The sequence below is a fragment of the Fusarium musae genome, chromosome 11, assembly GCF_019915245.1.
Source record: "Fusarium musae strain F31 chromosome 11, whole genome shotgun sequence".
NCBI classification, from domain to species: Eukaryota; Fungi; Ascomycota; class Sordariomycetes; order Hypocreales; family Nectriaceae; genus Fusarium; species Fusarium musae.
The window spans coordinates 1,072,398-1,088,683 of record NC_058397.1 but is presented as its reverse complement, the minus strand read 5'-3'; the positions used below and the strand labels follow the sequence as shown (position 1 = coordinate 1,088,683).

Genomic DNA, 16,286 nt, shown 5'->3' with positions numbered 1-16,286 from the left:
CTCAGGTCTTGATGAGCGAAGTCCCATTACAGCTGCACCATGGACGCCCGTCAGCTCAGATCTTGACATTCTTGTTCGTCGCATCACGTTTGATACAGCATTCAGGATGCAGCCGCAGTGAATTTCCCATAAATATGCATTTTGTGGCTGGCTGGGTTGATCGATCCAACCAAACAGATGGAGAAAACGAACGAAGCTTGTCTGGTGTAGGTTAGTGGTGGCGTTTTGGCTCCCTCTTTTGGCCAGCTGATGACTTTCTTCGGTCTAGATCTTGCCAAGCTGAGATGTGAATCGTCAAAGACATAAACTATTTGATGTAGAGCATTCTTTGTGCATGAAGCTATTTAAAAAGACACAGCTGAAACTCCGTGGCCTAAAAGCAACAGACAATTGGTCGAATGATTGCTCGGATAAATAAAGAGACCACTTCCTTCATAGTAGAGAGATTCTTTCTCAATCTCAGACTATTATTCTGTTGAACTTGAACCGTAATCTTGTCGCAACATCACGACTTCATTGCCACCTCTCCAATACACCGAACATGGCCTTTTCAGGACCTAGTCGCGCCGCTGCCTGGACGCTCTCACTTCCTGCATCCAGTCAACCAGCCGAATCCGCCCTTCTTCCAGACGATGGAAGCAGAGGTAGCTCGGAGTCCATCATCGGAGACGACCTGCGCCAACTAGTTGACCTTCAAGATTTCTATGAAGGGGGGAAATATCGCTGTACGTTTTCGCTCAAGAGACGAGACTGACAAAAGGCTGATTGAGGACGGATTTGCAGCCATTGTGAAGATTCAATCCCGATTCCAAGACCAAGGGCGTCCGATATGGATGATGGGTAGCGGATGGCTTATTCGTCCAGATCTCCTTGTCACCGCCGGTCATGTTGTCTATGACTGGGGACGTAATCTTGGTGCTGCTGATCAGATCAGGTGCTACATTGGCTACAACGGCAAAGAGTCTGTCAAGTCATCTCAGGTCCAGGTGCGGTCTGGCGCCAAAGTTGTAACTCCTGTGGAATGGATCGAGAATTCGGACAATCGTAGACGGGACGTTGCTTTTATTCGACTTGACAGGCCTTTCACGGGGAACTTGCGACTCTTCAGCTACCTCAACACCCCAGAGAAAGGTAATGGCACATACCTGGGTGTCGTCGGATATCCAGGCGATAAAACCTTGCAGGGTGAACAAGGAGCTCAGATGTACGAAGAGTTTGCCAGGTGTGACTGGACCATTGGAGAGAGCCCTCGCCGTATGGTCGAATACTCTATATCAACCTTCTCAGGTGCGGTTGTTTCCCAGCTGGCATCTCTCGAAATACTGCTGACACTCTATTAGGACAGTCTGGCGCCCCAGTCTTACGAAAATCTGATGGGCAACTCAAAGCAATTGGTACTCATAGTTATGGTGGCGGAGGCTTTGAAAGTAACTCAGGCACTACGATTGGAAACGCTCACGGAAATAATTACAACGATTTGATCAGTTTGTTTGACAAGGGGACGAATTTCGGCGGTGCTGGCAAGGTTCAAGTCGTCCAAGTTCAAACTCCAGACCAAACAGTGAGTAGCTCTGCCTTCATTTATGACGCCTCTAATCCATGACAGCCAAGCATGAATGAGCCTCACGGTCTCAATAGAGGCCGCTCCGGCATCGCGTTTGAAACCCCAAGATTCGATGAAGAAAGCTTCCTCGACACCCTGAAAAGTATAGCAAATGTGGGAAGAAAAGGCTTCCCCTTTGCTTCTGCTTTGCTCGGTCCCATAGGTGGTCCCCTTAGTGCAGTAGTCGGAACTCTACTTGGATCAATCACAGAGAGCACGCTTTCTCAGAACACTGAAAGCATAGCAAATGGTCCCGCCGAACGTGCGATGCTCGCTGAAGCTGCTTTGCAAGCGGTCCTTGCGTCAGACCACGATGAGCATGTGATGGAGGTGATCAACAACATGGGTCATATTTGGCAAGGTGGTGCACCAAAGGCTCAGATTCTGGCTCCTGCTATCACACCCATCTTGAGTCAATGCAGCGTGGAGCTTTCAGGCCAAGTTGCTCCAGAGACCGAAGACGCCAGGGGACCACGTTTCCGTGATCGTCGCCGTTTGGAGGCCGACATCACAGAGAGTGCTGCGATGAGCGACGGAGCTGCCTTTGTCCAAGGTATACTGGGCCCAACTCGACAACTCGAGGGAGGAAAAGACGTTGCCGAATGGCTTGGCCCCGTTCTTGTTACTGCGGTCTCTGAGTCCAAGCCTCTTACGTCCAAGTCCACCTCTACGACGCTCTCACGCATGGAGTCTATCGAGGCACCCACCTCTAGCGCAAACGAGGATGCGACCAGGATCTTGATCAAACGTGCCGTCTTAGCGGATGCGGCTCTTCAAGCCGTAATGTCTTTACCCCGCGAAAGGCTAGAACGATTCAGGCCTACCGACGGACATGGCGACGACGCAGGCATCTTCGATTTCATGAAGGATAAAGTTCAGATATTTGGACCAGCCACACTTGACGTTGCAAAAAAGGCAGCTATCAAGATTGGACCTCGTCTCAGCAGCGGCGCCAGTTCGAATCCTTCAGGTTCTGACACTGAAGTTCCCCGTCTTCCGCAGCGGACCAAGAAGCCGTCATTGATGGATTATCTCAACCAAAGCGCGCCCCGTTTTGAGTAACGTTTGTGCCGCTGCAGGTGTGCTGACTGACTTTGCTGATCTGACTCAATCGTCGGGCGGTTCACGTGGAGTCCGACTGGTCAATGGGATGTGATACGGGAGAGTAGGAGCAGTCACATACCCTCGGCAGGATACACTATAAGCGTAACTTAAATTCTAATGCCCGATCATCTGAAGCCGTTATGAGCGTTAACCAAGGTATTGATGTCATTCTTAACATTAACATTCGTCAAATTAAGCAATCATTGGCCAGTTAGCGCACCCATCCTTCCAGGGCTGACGATCTCTGATTAAACTTTTACTGCAAAACTGATTCAGCTAAGGAGACTTGAGTAACGTAGCAAATATGGCAACGTGATCATGATTCATGACGCTGTCTTGAGATCTCAAGATCTTTGTCCAATAAAACTCAATGGACGGAATCTCCCGAAGAGATCGACATCGGAAACATTATCCACTGAAACTTAAAAAAAATCTCCTGACATCGAGGTTTAAGGTTGAGGTTCACGAGATATTCGCACTGGTTGGATGATAGCGAAATAGGTAACTCCGCAGTTGGGATTAGTGCTTACTCCGACATCGTACCACTTTTGAGCTCCGTACTCGTAGAATAAACGGTTCCGAAGAAAGAAAGCCCGTGAGGGATTGCGGAGTTATGAAATGTCTCAATTGGGGTACCGCTATTCTCCAAAGAGAGTAATTCCGTTACGAAAACGGTTGTCAGTTGGTTAGGTGCTGGCCTTTGATCCTAGCTGAAACCCAAAGCATACTGACTAATAATCCTTCGGTTCAGAGATGTTCATGTGCACGGGTGTTGGTTTTCAACCTCTTCCGACCAATACGGCAATAAGTGATCTGATGTTGAATGCTGAGTGTCGTCATTTTCAACCTGCCAGAAGTAGGCAAGGCAATGATCTACCATGACCCCTGAAAAGACCCGAGTCTAGAATGAAGGATCAATCACATGTTGACCAAGAAATAAGCGCTATTACGACGACCCTTCCAACAGATCTTGTTTAAAAGCAGCATGAAGGCCAAAATGTTATGCCAAGAACTGATATTGGACTTATTGCCTTTCCCTTTGTCGCCATGATGACTGAAAGCGCTGATGAAAATGACAACAGAAGAACGGAGTGCACCTTTCCACCTGGAAGCAGGCGCGTGGAATATGAAGACCTAGATCCCGCCCAGAAAAAACTCGAACATATCTTCGCAACTATGAAGTATGATCCAACGGGCGCGGGCATAAGCCATCTCGGGCGAGACGGAATCCATCGATCCCTCACTGCTGACCGCGATGTTGTTGATGCCGTTCCTTTCTCGCCGCCTCTCATCAAAGCAATGCTTGATCGCTTCCCCCACAGCGAGGAATCCGCCAAGGTATTCCGCGGGGTTGATGGGACAAAGACGCCGAAAGAACAGTGGTACGAGCCTTTGCCAGGAACTTTGCCTCCCCCGCTTGAGGAAAAACATCGCGAGGAGGCGAAAAAGGGGGAGGAAGACTATAGGAAATGGTATGAGGAGAGGATAAAAAAGGTTGAAGCGGGCATATTTGAGAGGAGAGCTGTTTGTTTGATGTCGGATCATGATCTCGGCCCAGAGGCAATGGCCACAAAATAAGGGAGATATCGGAGACTGGTTGGCCGACGTGGGTAGTAAGAGAGTTAAGTTGTGCATAGTGATCATCACCTCGCTGCAGTATCAGCTCAGGATCATACATCCAAAAAGCGCACTCAAGGCAAGTCGATTACTTACTTACCATTGGGAAGTTCATGATGGGTTTCGGAGGAGCGATAGGTCGATGACAAGTCTCTGGTTCATATTTTGGGCGTTGTCCCGCGGTACCGGGAGTTGGTACAAACGGACCTTCTTCCGAAAGATGCGTAGAGGGCCATACGCCTCAAGAAATGAAGATCTGTTGTTATCCACGGCCATTTGGTCTCCGTCCGGATGCCCAACTTATCGCCTTCTTACGTGGCGTTGATAGCTTGCTCGTTTTGTGAAGCCTGGCATACATTGACCTTCCCTGGCTTGGTGGAAAGTGTTGAGGATGATGTTTTGACTGGAATATGCCAAATAGTCGAAACCTCTGTTGAAACCCGTCAACAAACTATCGGACGTCTGAAACTGTCAGTCGCATGCTCAAGAAAGCGACCTCCCTTCGAGAGGCGGATAGAGAATGGTTTCGCATTCCAGACCTCAAATGAAATTGAGATGAATCAAGATAAAGTAGGCCAACGGGTTGTTCACGAGCGCTAGGCCCCTCACGGACTGGTCGTACCTGTCTCGTGGTGCGTATGAGGTGGATTGATACGCAGATGTGGATAAGACTTCGGGAATCGGTGTTTGTGGACTAAAAAAAGAGATCCGTGGCTTCAAATCAGAAAAAAAGGGTGCTCTATTTCACCTGAAATGTGAAGTTGAGGGTGTTGTTTTGCGGTGAGAGTCCTGACAGCTGACGCTTGCATCGCGAGGCTTATCTCTTGCGAACGTGACAGCAGAGAGGCCAGCAATCCCATTGCCGAGTACCAACAAGGAAATGAACGCTGGAGGCAAGAAATTTGGCTGCTACGAACAGTGACTCGAGCCAAAGAACGACAGCTAAATTTATTACCTAATAATCTTTGAAGCTTCACTTTTCGTGCACTGGATTGATAGAGATGAAGTCGATTGCTTCGCGATTGCGATTGCGATGCAGTGTCTCGTCTCATTTGGCGATTTTAGTGGACCCTGCGTGATACAAGCAAACGGGAAACTGCACTGCACTGCAATGCACAGGCGCTGCACTTTTTCTCTTCAGCGTTGAAAATGCACTCCTTTGCAAACACGCGCTGACGAGGCGGAAGCACAGAGTCGCGTCTTGGGGTTACACTGAATCGCCTAAAGCGCCCAGTAGCGAGCGCATCGTCGTTGACCCCGCCAATTTTGATCTCATCAACATCTGCTGAGTGCAAGTCGAGAGAACCAAGGCTGTGTACCATTCGCCTGCAGGCCGCAGTCGCCGTCCATCATGGCAACAACAAGCTCAGCAACAGTCACAGAAGACTGCGCTGTATTGTCAGTTATCGATTTACTCCCTGTTGTGTTTAGTTGCTGATCTCGCGCCAGTTTTGGCCATCATGGTCCGCTCATCGCCAGCGGCGACAAAATTGGCCTTCGCACCAAGATCAAGGCTCAGCTCCGCTCGGTGCAGGCGTGGGATTGTGACACCTGGATTGGCCTCACACTCGACTTTCCCTTGGGAAAAGACCAGAAAGCAAATGAGGAGGCCGGCTTTGGCGTGCGGTATCGAGGTGAGTATCATTTCAGAGCTGCTGAACTGATGCTAACTTGCATTTCACCAAGCCCCGGAACATGGTTCACAAGACAAGTCAAAGCTTTGCGATTACCACCAGATCCGAATCAAGTTTCCCCGTAGCTTCTCCCACGAAGTCCAGCTGGGACAGTCTCCGAGTACGTTTACCAACGAGCACCTCAGCTACGTAAAGGTTTATTTCGGTGAAAGTCGAGCTACAATCGAAGGCTTTGGTATCCCATTCGCGAACCAAGAAGATCACCAGGTTGAAAGCTGGATCAACGGAGACGCCCCCATCGCCGGAAAGTACGGTCTTCTGGACATTCTCCAGCAGCAAAGTCTATACCTGGTCTTGCCCGCTTCAAGCAGTCTTGTCAAGACCCTCGGCACAACCCAAACCTTATCGACTTTCCGATACCCTTACAATGAAGATTTTTCTTGGGATCTTACTCGTTTTGAGAAAGAGCTCCGAGAGAACAAAGGTCAACAGTTCGCGCCACTTTACAGGTGAAAGAAGTCATCTTGGCGATTACGAGCCATACTGACATAACTTAGTCACCCCACTGATGTTTCGCACATGACAGCTGTCAGCCAGTCTATTGTACAGGATGTAGTATGGCTACGCCACGTAGCAAGGCGACTGGGCCATACGTATTCCAAGATTCGCCACAGCCTGGATATTGATTCCAAGAAACCCGCCCGGATGCCAGCTTACTTCTTCTGGTGTAAGGCGCCGGATACTGATACCGAGGGCAAGGAATGCCTTCACCTTGCAATCCCATTTTCTGAACCCCTCGTGAAGGCAATTGGCCCGGCTTGGAAACTCCTCATTCAACGAAGAATTTTCGGGCTGAAAATATTTACCTCTCGTGAAGGTCAGGAACGCGCCCTGGTAGACTGGTAGGTTCAAGGTCCTCCAAGTGCAGAGCACTTGCTGACACTCATAGGTTCTGCCGCCTTGCGCCCTTGGGAAAATTGGATCGATATGCACGACATCGAAAAGACACTACTGATATGATTTTGGTTGTTAGGCCAGAAATAAAGATGGAAGATTACAGTGATGTGATATGGAGGGGAGAACCTCCCCGTAAGAAGCTCTGCCATATCAACCGCTCCCGCGGCCCTTTCTTTGACAAGCTCAAAACGTTTGAAGACCGCCAAAGTGCCAGCGAAGCGCGATTGCTTGACAAAAAAAATTGGAACTATATATCTCTGGGATTCCATTTTGAATTCAATCAATGTCAGCACCAGGTTAAGGCTTCCCTCTTGTTTCATCCTCAGGCGCACTCATACAACCCGATTGCATGTGGGCTGCCAACAAAAGTTGCTTACGGTTTTGTTAAAACAGACACCTTGCTAGATGACATGAACGAAGAGCAGCAGCAGCTATTTAATAAAGTCAAAGACAAAATGGATCTGCATCGATCCGTTTTACGTGGTGCTGGGTTTTATGACTGGATGACGAAGACCGATGGCAACAGCAAACGGAGGCCACTCCCAACGATTGACCTTTTCGATATTGATGATCAAACTTACGCCGATGCTATCCTCGAAATGGCCCTGCCCAAAGATCGTGCGCGTTTCAGATCTTACCTGAGCAACAGACCGCTGGGCATTGGCATCATTACAGGTGTATGTAATCTCAACCGATACCGTGGTAAATACTGACTCAATGGCTTTAGACTCCAGGATCCGGAAAGACCGCATTGGGAGCTACAGCAACACTGGCTTTACAGGCAAAGCTCGGCCCAATTCTTTGCTCAGCGCCAACCGATACAGCTGTCGACAACTTCGCATATCATCTCAACAAGCAAACTTGGGATGTCACAGAAAGGTTGAATGCAGGGAAGTCTCTGGACGACTCAAATCGATATCGTCGCAAGTTGGTCATTCGACTGTACTCACCCAACGAAGAGATGAACGCCTTTTACATACTGTTCACAAGGCCTGAACTTGGTGAAGAAGTTCTAAACCACTGGAAAGTCCCGGGAGAACTCAATGAGGATGTCAATTGGAAGTTCCATCTATCCGCCGCTTATTGGCTTTTGCTTCTCTTCGAATCGCCCGCTGTTGATCGGCGTCTTGGACCTGACGACAGCCTAGCTTTACACGAGCTGAAGAAAGTAATCGATGAAGATGTGGATTTTGGAGCAATACGCAACGGCCACGCTCGCACTGTCTACGAAACTCTTGGGGAACGCTTTACTGAGCTCCTGGATATGTTACTTGAAGAAGCGGACATGCTTTGCACTACTCCAAGGTCATTTGGATCAAATGAATTTATGCCATGGCAGAGGAGGTTGGCACAAGGAGTTGTAGTTGATCAAGCAGGAAGAATGAACAGACCTGACCTGTACCGTGTCTGGGGAAACACGTTACTTCCCTGCTTCCTTATTGGAGACACAAGATCGGAACAGCCAACAATTCAGACTACTAGTGAGAAAGAACCAGGCACTGAGAACTATTACAATCGTTTTGCGGGGGATGGCCAACTCTCTGGTCTAGAGTTCCTCCAAGCATCTGGCCTTCCAGTCTTCCGTCTCGATACACAAGTTCGTATGGCTAAGGGCATGTACGACTTGGCTGCCCAAGTATTTTACCCCCAGCTCCCGCTTCAGTATCACCAAAGCGACCACGAAATTGCAGATCAGCATCCTGATGTCGGAAAAGAGCTTGAGGCTTACGTGCGCATGAAGTATCCAAATCTGCGCAAACCGCCGGGCGGCATTGTACACCAACCATTGTTCATTCATCGACAAGACTCAACGATATACAAGGATGTAGACGGCTCACAGGCCTGCCAAGAGCAGGACAGTGCCGTCTTGAGCTTCGTTGCTGGGTTAGTCACCCACTCAGCCATTGATCCTGCACAGATCGTCCTACTCACTCCTTGGTTCGCCAATGTTGTACTCATCGAACGCAAGCGTAACCAAAAGAGGTTTGAACTTTTGAAGAATATGCCGGAAGCCGCCACCATCGAAAGTTATCGTGGAAGAGAGTCCGATATCGTTGTCGTGGTGATGTCCACCACGCGTGACACAGGACCCGACATCACTACGAATGAGCACTTGCTCATCACCATGCTCACCCGCCACAAGAGCGGATTGGTCATTTTTGGGGACATTTGTACAAGTGGAGTGATCGGAGAGGACCGTAATGGGAATCTCTTCAAGATCAACAAGCCTGGGCAAGAGCTCAATGCGCTGCAGAGGATTGATGAGACACTCTTCGGTGAGGGGCGAGTCGCGGTGTTTTCTACGAATTTGAGCAAGTAATGACTTGGACTCAAGTATTCTACGGTTGTCTACGCTGAGTTTGTGGGTATTTGAGGCCCTAATGTTGTAAGATTAGCAGATCCTTCCTCGATGGTTTGGAGGAGTGTTATGGGATGAATGATGCAAAGCTCTGTATAAATGTTCGCGTGGTCAGAGTTCCCGTGTAGCAGTTAATTCCTTCGATGGAAAGTTTTTGGCCTTTTCTCGGAATGCAGCCTGAATTCATGTGTGGCTCGCTGAAAGGTGACAATTGGATCTCTGAACATTTCTCTGTGCTCGCAACGTTCAACTTGGTCCAACACGAGTAACGAATCGCGGGGCTTGAGCCAGATACCACCCTCTCCTATCGTCCGGCGAACTTCGGTGGGATACTTGGTTGCGATAATTTCGGCAAATATGTATGCTGTGCTCGGCAAACCTTGACCATGTTTGCCAGCTGTTTCATCGACGCGGGATTCGGCATAAATGAACATCCACCCGTGACACCCAGAGACCTTCTGATCTGATTTTAGCCTAGATATCTATGGTAACTAGACTAAATAAACTTACATGTCTTGATTCTATACTATAAACTCAAGTTAGCACGTTTCAGGATACAGCGATTACTTTCTGGCCAGCTGAAATACCACCTGACCAAGATGAGAGAAAGGGCTATCTAGCAAATTATTAAGTCGAAATGGAAGGTTTATGTGACTGCCACCAAGCTGCGTGAATTTGTTACACGGAGTATCGGGCCTCATATGCATTACGTGTTCAAAAGTGCCTGGCTTTAGTCTTACAGGTTGACTTTTGTACCTCATTACACCAAAGGTCAAAGAGAAGAAGGGGCGGCAGTGCAGTACACAAATCGACACAACTATGATCAGTCGTAGCTCGATTCATCTCGCGAAGGTGTCCCAATTGAGACGATCCTTGAAATTTATGTCTCTCTGGGTCATCGTTTTCGTGAAACGACCATGGTAGCACACCTTCTGGTTGTTCTCCGAAAGCACAAATGAGTTGGTAGATCTTTAGACGGGTAATTTAGTTGTTTACGAACTGGTACTCGCTGGTTGTGCGAGGCTCTTAGGTATACTTTGACCGGGGTTCGGCGAATTGTGAGCCTTATATTAATGAACAAGAATTTGAACGTCAGCCATACTTCAGTAAGTCTGAAAGGAATGTTCACGAAAAGCAAACATGTCAGATTTCAGCAATGAGATTGACACGGAAATTGCCGCAGCCTCCTGGGAGCAATCGCCGGACGCATCTTCTTCGACACCGACCAGCAACTCAGCAGACCGACAGCCCACGGAGATCCAGACCCGAATCCCCACCCGCCTTGTCTCCTGGTATGCCCTTTGCCGCCTAGGGTATAGGTTTCTTCAAGACGGAGACACCTTTGTCATATACGGGATTCTAGGACCGATTGATTTAGAGGAGCTCTTTAGATATAGTGAGCGTTACCAGAAGGCCGACGAACGGGATCAAGGGTCGCGTCCGCCAATTCAACTCCCCAACGAAAGAATTCCGCTAGGACTCGAAGATGACAAGCCGGCTTACTCTGCCCGTATTGCACCGGGCTCAACAACGCCTATCAGCTCTCATACCCATCCCGTCACGCCCAACGAAACAAAGGACTCAATAATGAGGCCGTGGGTGAATCAACTTCTGGTGTCAGACACAGTCCACTTAGGTGACGTCAAAAAACAACCGCGTGGCTCTCGAGGAGGACAAAGATCCTCAGATACATATAATGCCTGGGTTAAAACAACGTCTCTTCTTCAAGATGGAGAGGTTTCTACGAAGTTAACCACGATCTGTAGTGCGCATTGCTATCATGAGCACACAAGATCGCACAAAACTGTTTTAAGGTGTACCCCAGAACAGAAGGATGGAGTTGGTATAGGAAGGATGAGGTGGCTGTAAGTTTCAACTGCCATATACAATCTCTTACTTTCTGTGTCGATTCCATACTAATTATGTAGCCACTTACATGGCACCAAATCAGACTTAAGAACCTTAGAAGTACGTATTTCTTTCCCTTCGACATACATTTTGCATGACTCTGTGCTTTTTCTCTCTGCTGACGCCAATAGGGCCTTGTTGCTGACTCCCCATTCGTATGCCTTCAACTCAAATGTGTTGCATTAAGTGTCGTTCGCGAACTGATGCAGAAACATGCTGAATTTGAAGGCAAGAGTCCACAACTCAACACAGGGACTGTTCTCAGAAAGGTAGGGCGTAGCATGTGGGCCGCGGAACAGGGAGACCTCAACGGAACGCAAGATACTGAGCCTGTAGTTTTTCTGTCAACCCCCTTTCTGGCACTACCAGGAATGGCATTTGAAGATTGCCCGGAGAAAAAGTACACCAGAACACTGCTTGAGTTTCTTTATGGGTTTAAAACTGGCGGCATTGAGGAAACATCATTCAGCAACTCAACCTCGGGAGGCCGGGTATCCAATCTTTCGCGCATTCTAAAGATGCCCGAGGCACTATTCTTGATGATTGGCGGAGGTACATTCTCCCAAACGAATACAACTTTCAGTAATCTAACTGCTTTCCAGGGACTTTAATTAGCTCCTCCGTGTTGTCATGGGAACAGATGATGTCAGGTACTGTCAGTGTCGATATTAGTAGCGAAATCCACAGTATCTGGCCAGTCGTTTACAAAGTTCGAATAACAAGCCCCGAAACTTATATCATTATCGAGGAGGACTGTTCTTGTTCGGTTTGTTTATTCTGCTCCCATAGCCAGATTACTTGTTGACCCAAGGGAAAGGAGTTTAGGCAACTTGTCTTCAAGTCGTCGGGTAACTATGGCCTGGATATCGATGATTTCCAGCTTGTTGATGAGAATGAACACGTTGTTGATTCTACCACATGGCTGTACTACTTGACATCAGGCGAGGTTGAAAGACACTCTTTCAAATTGGTAAGAATCTCTGTCGCAACCTCAAGCGAGGTTCCTCGAGACCCGGGGTCGGAAGCTTTCAACGATAATGAGAACGAAAGCATCGAAGGGACCTTTGACGAACAGAGTTCCGATGGAGAAACCTTTGAAAGAACTATGGAAGCCGCGAAACAGATGTTTTGCCAAAGTATAGGTAAAGGGACGCTTGTTCGAAACATGCCGCCAGTACTTCCGACACTACCCTCGATGCCTTTCAGCAATGCGGCCAAGGATCAAATTCCATTCTTCGCTTGGCCTTTGACCCAGAATACTGGCAATAGTTGCCACACAGATGGTACGATGGCTCTCACGAGGTTACTAGCCATGATCGATCAATCTCTCAAAGAGCTCGGTATTATTAAAGACTTACATACTTTTAGCACGAGAGATGAAGTGGTCTACAAATGCCGGGTTCTCCAATCAGTCATAGAAGAACGTGTATACGTGCCGACACAGGAGGCTAAAGACCCCCTTCCGTGCGCACAACCTCCCAGCTCAAACCACAGGCATAGAAATCCAGAATCTGAGATTCTTGCCACTCTTCTGGCACTGTCGGAGGACATTTTTGATCTTTTTCTTCCACCAGCCAATTGGTTCCTTGTCCCAGCTGTAGGTGCTTATTGGGGCGCCTTGGATTCCATCATGCGTGTAAGCTTCTGAATATCCTTACTCTGAATGCTGACTTGCTGATGATATTGTTTAGCAGATATATATTTCATCACTACGAATGAATAAATTTCATCAGCAATGTTCTTTCACGATTTCAAAGGAAATTCCAACTTCGGGCTCTGGATTCACGTGCCTATACACGAAGGCTTTACCGCCTTATGGCTGTGAAGATTGTAACAAAGATACAGTATATTCTTCTCTATATGGCGCCTTGTCCCACCTGCACAGACATCACATCCATTGCAACCCTGGAGATCGAACCATACTCAATGACCCGTGCGTGGCATGGGTCAAGTGGCAACCTTTCAGTTTCGAACCAAAGGACAACATCGTGTCTGTTGCATCCAGACTCATTGAGACCTTGACTGATGTTCGAGAAAGAACAAAGGGAATTAGCCTGTCCGTCAGCGGCAAAGAAAAACGCGTCCCCGGGAGCCTCGTATCTTGCTATGAAACTCTCACCACCTTATTATACAAGACTGCAAAAGAGCTCTCAGCGATTAACTCTGAGCGTTTACAGACTATCAAGCAATCTCATGGGTACCGGCTATGGCAGGGAGAGGCTTCACATGCTCAGACTCACAACCTTGAATCGAAGTTGAAGTGCCAGCTTGAGGACGCCAGAAGAGACGTAATGATGGCTAGCGAGACCCAGATCGATACAGATCGCCTTACCATCTCACCGATAGGCCTTGAGTTTCTACTTATAACGCTACTGCGGAACCTTCATGACCATCCCATCCATCCAGAGACAGATCAGAAGCTGGACGTAGTTAGGCATTGCCGCGATAAGTCTACGGCACTTCGGTTTGCTGCGGTTCGTGACCCAAGACGCCGCAGATTTCTTGAAATATCTGCTCTGGAAGAGGAAATGGAGGCCTTGCGGATCATTTTCGAAGTTCAAACACGTACGGTCAAGGCCTTTGCTCAGGTTCTGAGCCCTGACTTCTTCTCCAAAGACACCACAGATCGGGAAGATCTGGGATACCGCAAGGATATGTATGGTCTGGAAAAAAGGCACTTAGACACTCACATACAAAGTCTTGCTGAAGATGGAAAGACACTCGAGATATTACAGAGGATCTTGACCGCCACAAGACACGACATGAAACAGATGATTGAGGTACTCGACGAGGGTCACGGAAAGGCTATCAGAGTGTTTACCTTCGTCACATTGTTTTTTCTTCCGCTGTGAGTATCCTGTGTTAGAGATAAATATGACGACTGATCTGATTCTGTGTAGCTCTTTTGTGACAAGTTTCTTTGGAATGAACACTACAGATGTCCGTGAGCTAGACAGAGACCAGAGGATATTTTGGTCGTCTGCAGTCCCTTTGACTCTGGCAGTCTCCAGTCTTGCTCTGATTTTTGGGTACAGGTGGGACACGGTCACCGCATTGTTCTTCAAGGCATTCAAGATTCGAGATTCATCAAGAGTCTATGAAGAGCTGGAAAAGGATCTAACTTCTCAGCTGGGTACAGAAAATGCTGGAACTGGTTGTAAAACCGATCTCTCCGCCGCATCAAAACTTCGAACATCATCAGGGTTTCGCATTGAGAGGAGATGGAAAAGGAAACCATGGAAGAAAAGGATACCAGAGCCATTTAAGGGACTCGAAGTAGTTTAGACTCACTAGACAGAAACTGTATGAAGCAAGATGTCAAGAAATTTGACCTCAATGTGAACGGTATATTATTGGTAACAACTCTTCCCCCAGCACAGCATCCCACCGAAGTCTCACAAATAAATATTGCTTGTTCCCTGTCGAAAATCTCTCTCGAGGCATCAGGCTCGGTTGTTTTCTCTTTTCTTTTCTGACTGTATTCTTGCTCAAATCAGGAAGTCTGAAAAAGTCCGCTCGATAACGATAGAGCGTAAGGACATGTTTGGGGGCGCCGATAGTGCATAGATAATCGTGTCGACGACGTTCTTGTTTGTTATGCCCTCATCAGAACCACGCTGATTTTGCCATTCGGTGCTGGTGGGCGATACATCCTCAATCAATCCAGGGTAAACTGAAGTAACGCGTACCGATGTACCTTTCAGTTCCTCCACCAAGCCCTGAGTGAAGCCATCCTGAGCAGCCTTTGCCGCTCTGAAAGGAAGTGAAGCACCGGTGAGTCTGGCGTACTGAAGGCCAGACATAGACACGACATTGTGAATGTCTGCTCGAGGTCGTTGTTTCAACAGAGGCAGAAGCTGTCGTGTCAAGATCATGGTGCCAGTGACAGCTGAGTTCACGACAGACAGGATCTGATCATCGGTTTGCTTGTCGAAGCTGCCTTCAGTGAAATGGGCTCCATTGTTGACCAAGATTTCGATATTGGGATGAGACTCAGTTATCTCTTTCGTCGCTTTAGCCACGGAAGTAGGGTCCGAAAGATCGCAGATAATAGGGTACGCCGTTGCACCGCTGTCGCTCTTGATTGTCTCAGTGACTTCTTGTAATGCGCTTTGGGATCTCCCCAGCAAAATTGGAGTAGCTCCCTGAGAAGCAGCGACGATAGCCAAAGCACGACCAAGGCCGCGGCCTGCACCTGAAATTACGATCTTTCTACCCTTCATTATTGTGAACCTCGAATCTTAGGTGGCGTTGGCTGTCCTGAGAGGTAGCTCTGTGTAGAAGAAAGGAAAGGGAAGGGCCGTCCGTGTAACAAGACTCAATTAGCTTACAAATCGAGGGCGAAGGAGTTTCTCATTTAAAGGACAAATGCATGATCGTGACAAAGTTGAAGCTTGATCCGATGACAAATCAAGGTGTTCCGCTATCGGCTCGGCCAAGGCACGTTTTGGGACCGTTGCTTTTCGGCTGAGGCCTTGGCCTTGTGTATACGATCGAGTCAGATGATAGCAACTAAGCATTAGGCATTCGCTTAAATACTTAGCTCGAATGTAGGCTGGTGAGGCCAATCTTAAGATTCTCAGTTGACTGCCTCTGTCATGCTGGCAGACAAGAGCCGTGAAATGAGCTGCCCGTTCTGACATCTCTCGATGGACTCTATCCAGAATTGCCTTGAAACGTGTTCTCGGTTTGATGATCTACCAGCCTGCGGCCTACAACAAGTTATATCGATCAAGCCATTTTCTCATTTCATTTCTTAAGCGATGACCTGTCGACGTCGTCAACCGGCGATGACTGTGAGTGAGCATTTTAAGTGGGACTGAGTTAATTTCGCGACGGCGAAGAAAACAACAATTCCGTCAGACCAAGAACGATTCATGCCTCTTCTCAATTCGCATTATTCGTCCCTTGTTCAACAAACATAATATGAATGGAGTCAGGAGCAGCAGTCGACTTTGCGCGCGTCGTGCGGGCTTCTTCGCGATCTCGCAATCGCGTCTCGCCACTGCGATCAACGTCCCCTCAATCAGTATCAGCCTGCAAAAACATCGGGCCAGCAGCCAATGCTGTAGCAAAAAGAACGCATCACAACCATCGACTCCAC

General features: G+C 48.1%; 5 protein-coding genes across 5 annotated transcripts; 4 read left to right on the top strand and 1 right to left on the bottom strand.

Moving 5' to 3' along the window:
* Window positions 1-541: 541 nt before the first annotated feature.
* J7337_013449 (uncharacterized protein) lies at window positions 542-2,665 on the top strand (the record flags this gene model as incomplete). Its single annotated transcript, XM_044830939.1, has 4 exons — window positions 542-725; window positions 784-1,287; window positions 1,341-1,561; window positions 1,607-2,665. The coding sequence occupies 4 exons, from the start codon at window positions 542-544 to the stop codon at window positions 2,663-2,665; spliced, it is 1,968 nt and encodes a 655-aa protein (XP_044674214.1).
* Window positions 2,666-5,675: 3,010 nt separating this feature from the next.
* J7337_013448 (uncharacterized protein) lies at window positions 5,676-6,471 on the top strand (the record flags this gene model as incomplete). The annotated part of the gene is made up of 3 exons (XM_044830938.1): window positions 5,676-5,722; window positions 5,774-5,958; window positions 6,011-6,471. 3 exons carry the CDS (start codon window positions 5,676-5,678, stop codon window positions 6,469-6,471), a joined length of 693 nt encoding a protein of 230 aa, XP_044674213.1.
* An 899-nt stretch (window positions 6,472-7,370) lies between these two features.
* Window positions 7,371-9,235, top strand: J7337_013447 (uncharacterized protein; the record flags this gene model as incomplete). The annotated part of the gene is made up of 2 exons (XM_044830937.1): window positions 7,371-7,592; window positions 7,643-9,235. 2 exons carry the CDS (start codon window positions 7,371-7,373, stop codon window positions 9,233-9,235), a joined length of 1,815 nt encoding a protein of 604 aa, XP_044674212.1.
* A 1,179-nt stretch (window positions 9,236-10,414) lies between these two features.
* On the top strand, window positions 10,415-14,034 carry J7337_013446 (uncharacterized protein; the record flags this gene model as incomplete). Its single annotated transcript, XM_044830936.1, has 3 exons — window positions 10,415-11,011; window positions 11,994-12,818; window positions 13,360-14,034. The coding sequence occupies 3 exons, from the start codon at window positions 10,415-10,417 to the stop codon at window positions 14,032-14,034; spliced, it is 2,097 nt and encodes a 698-aa protein (XP_044674211.1).
* Window positions 14,035-14,670: 636 nt separating this feature from the next.
* Window positions 14,671-15,405, bottom strand: J7337_013445 (uncharacterized protein; the record flags this gene model as incomplete). The annotated part of the gene is made up of 1 exon (XM_044830935.1): window positions 14,671-15,405. One exon carries the CDS (start codon window positions 15,403-15,405, stop codon window positions 14,671-14,673), a length of 735 nt encoding a protein of 244 aa, XP_044674210.1.
* Window positions 15,406-16,286: the final 881 nt, after the last annotated feature.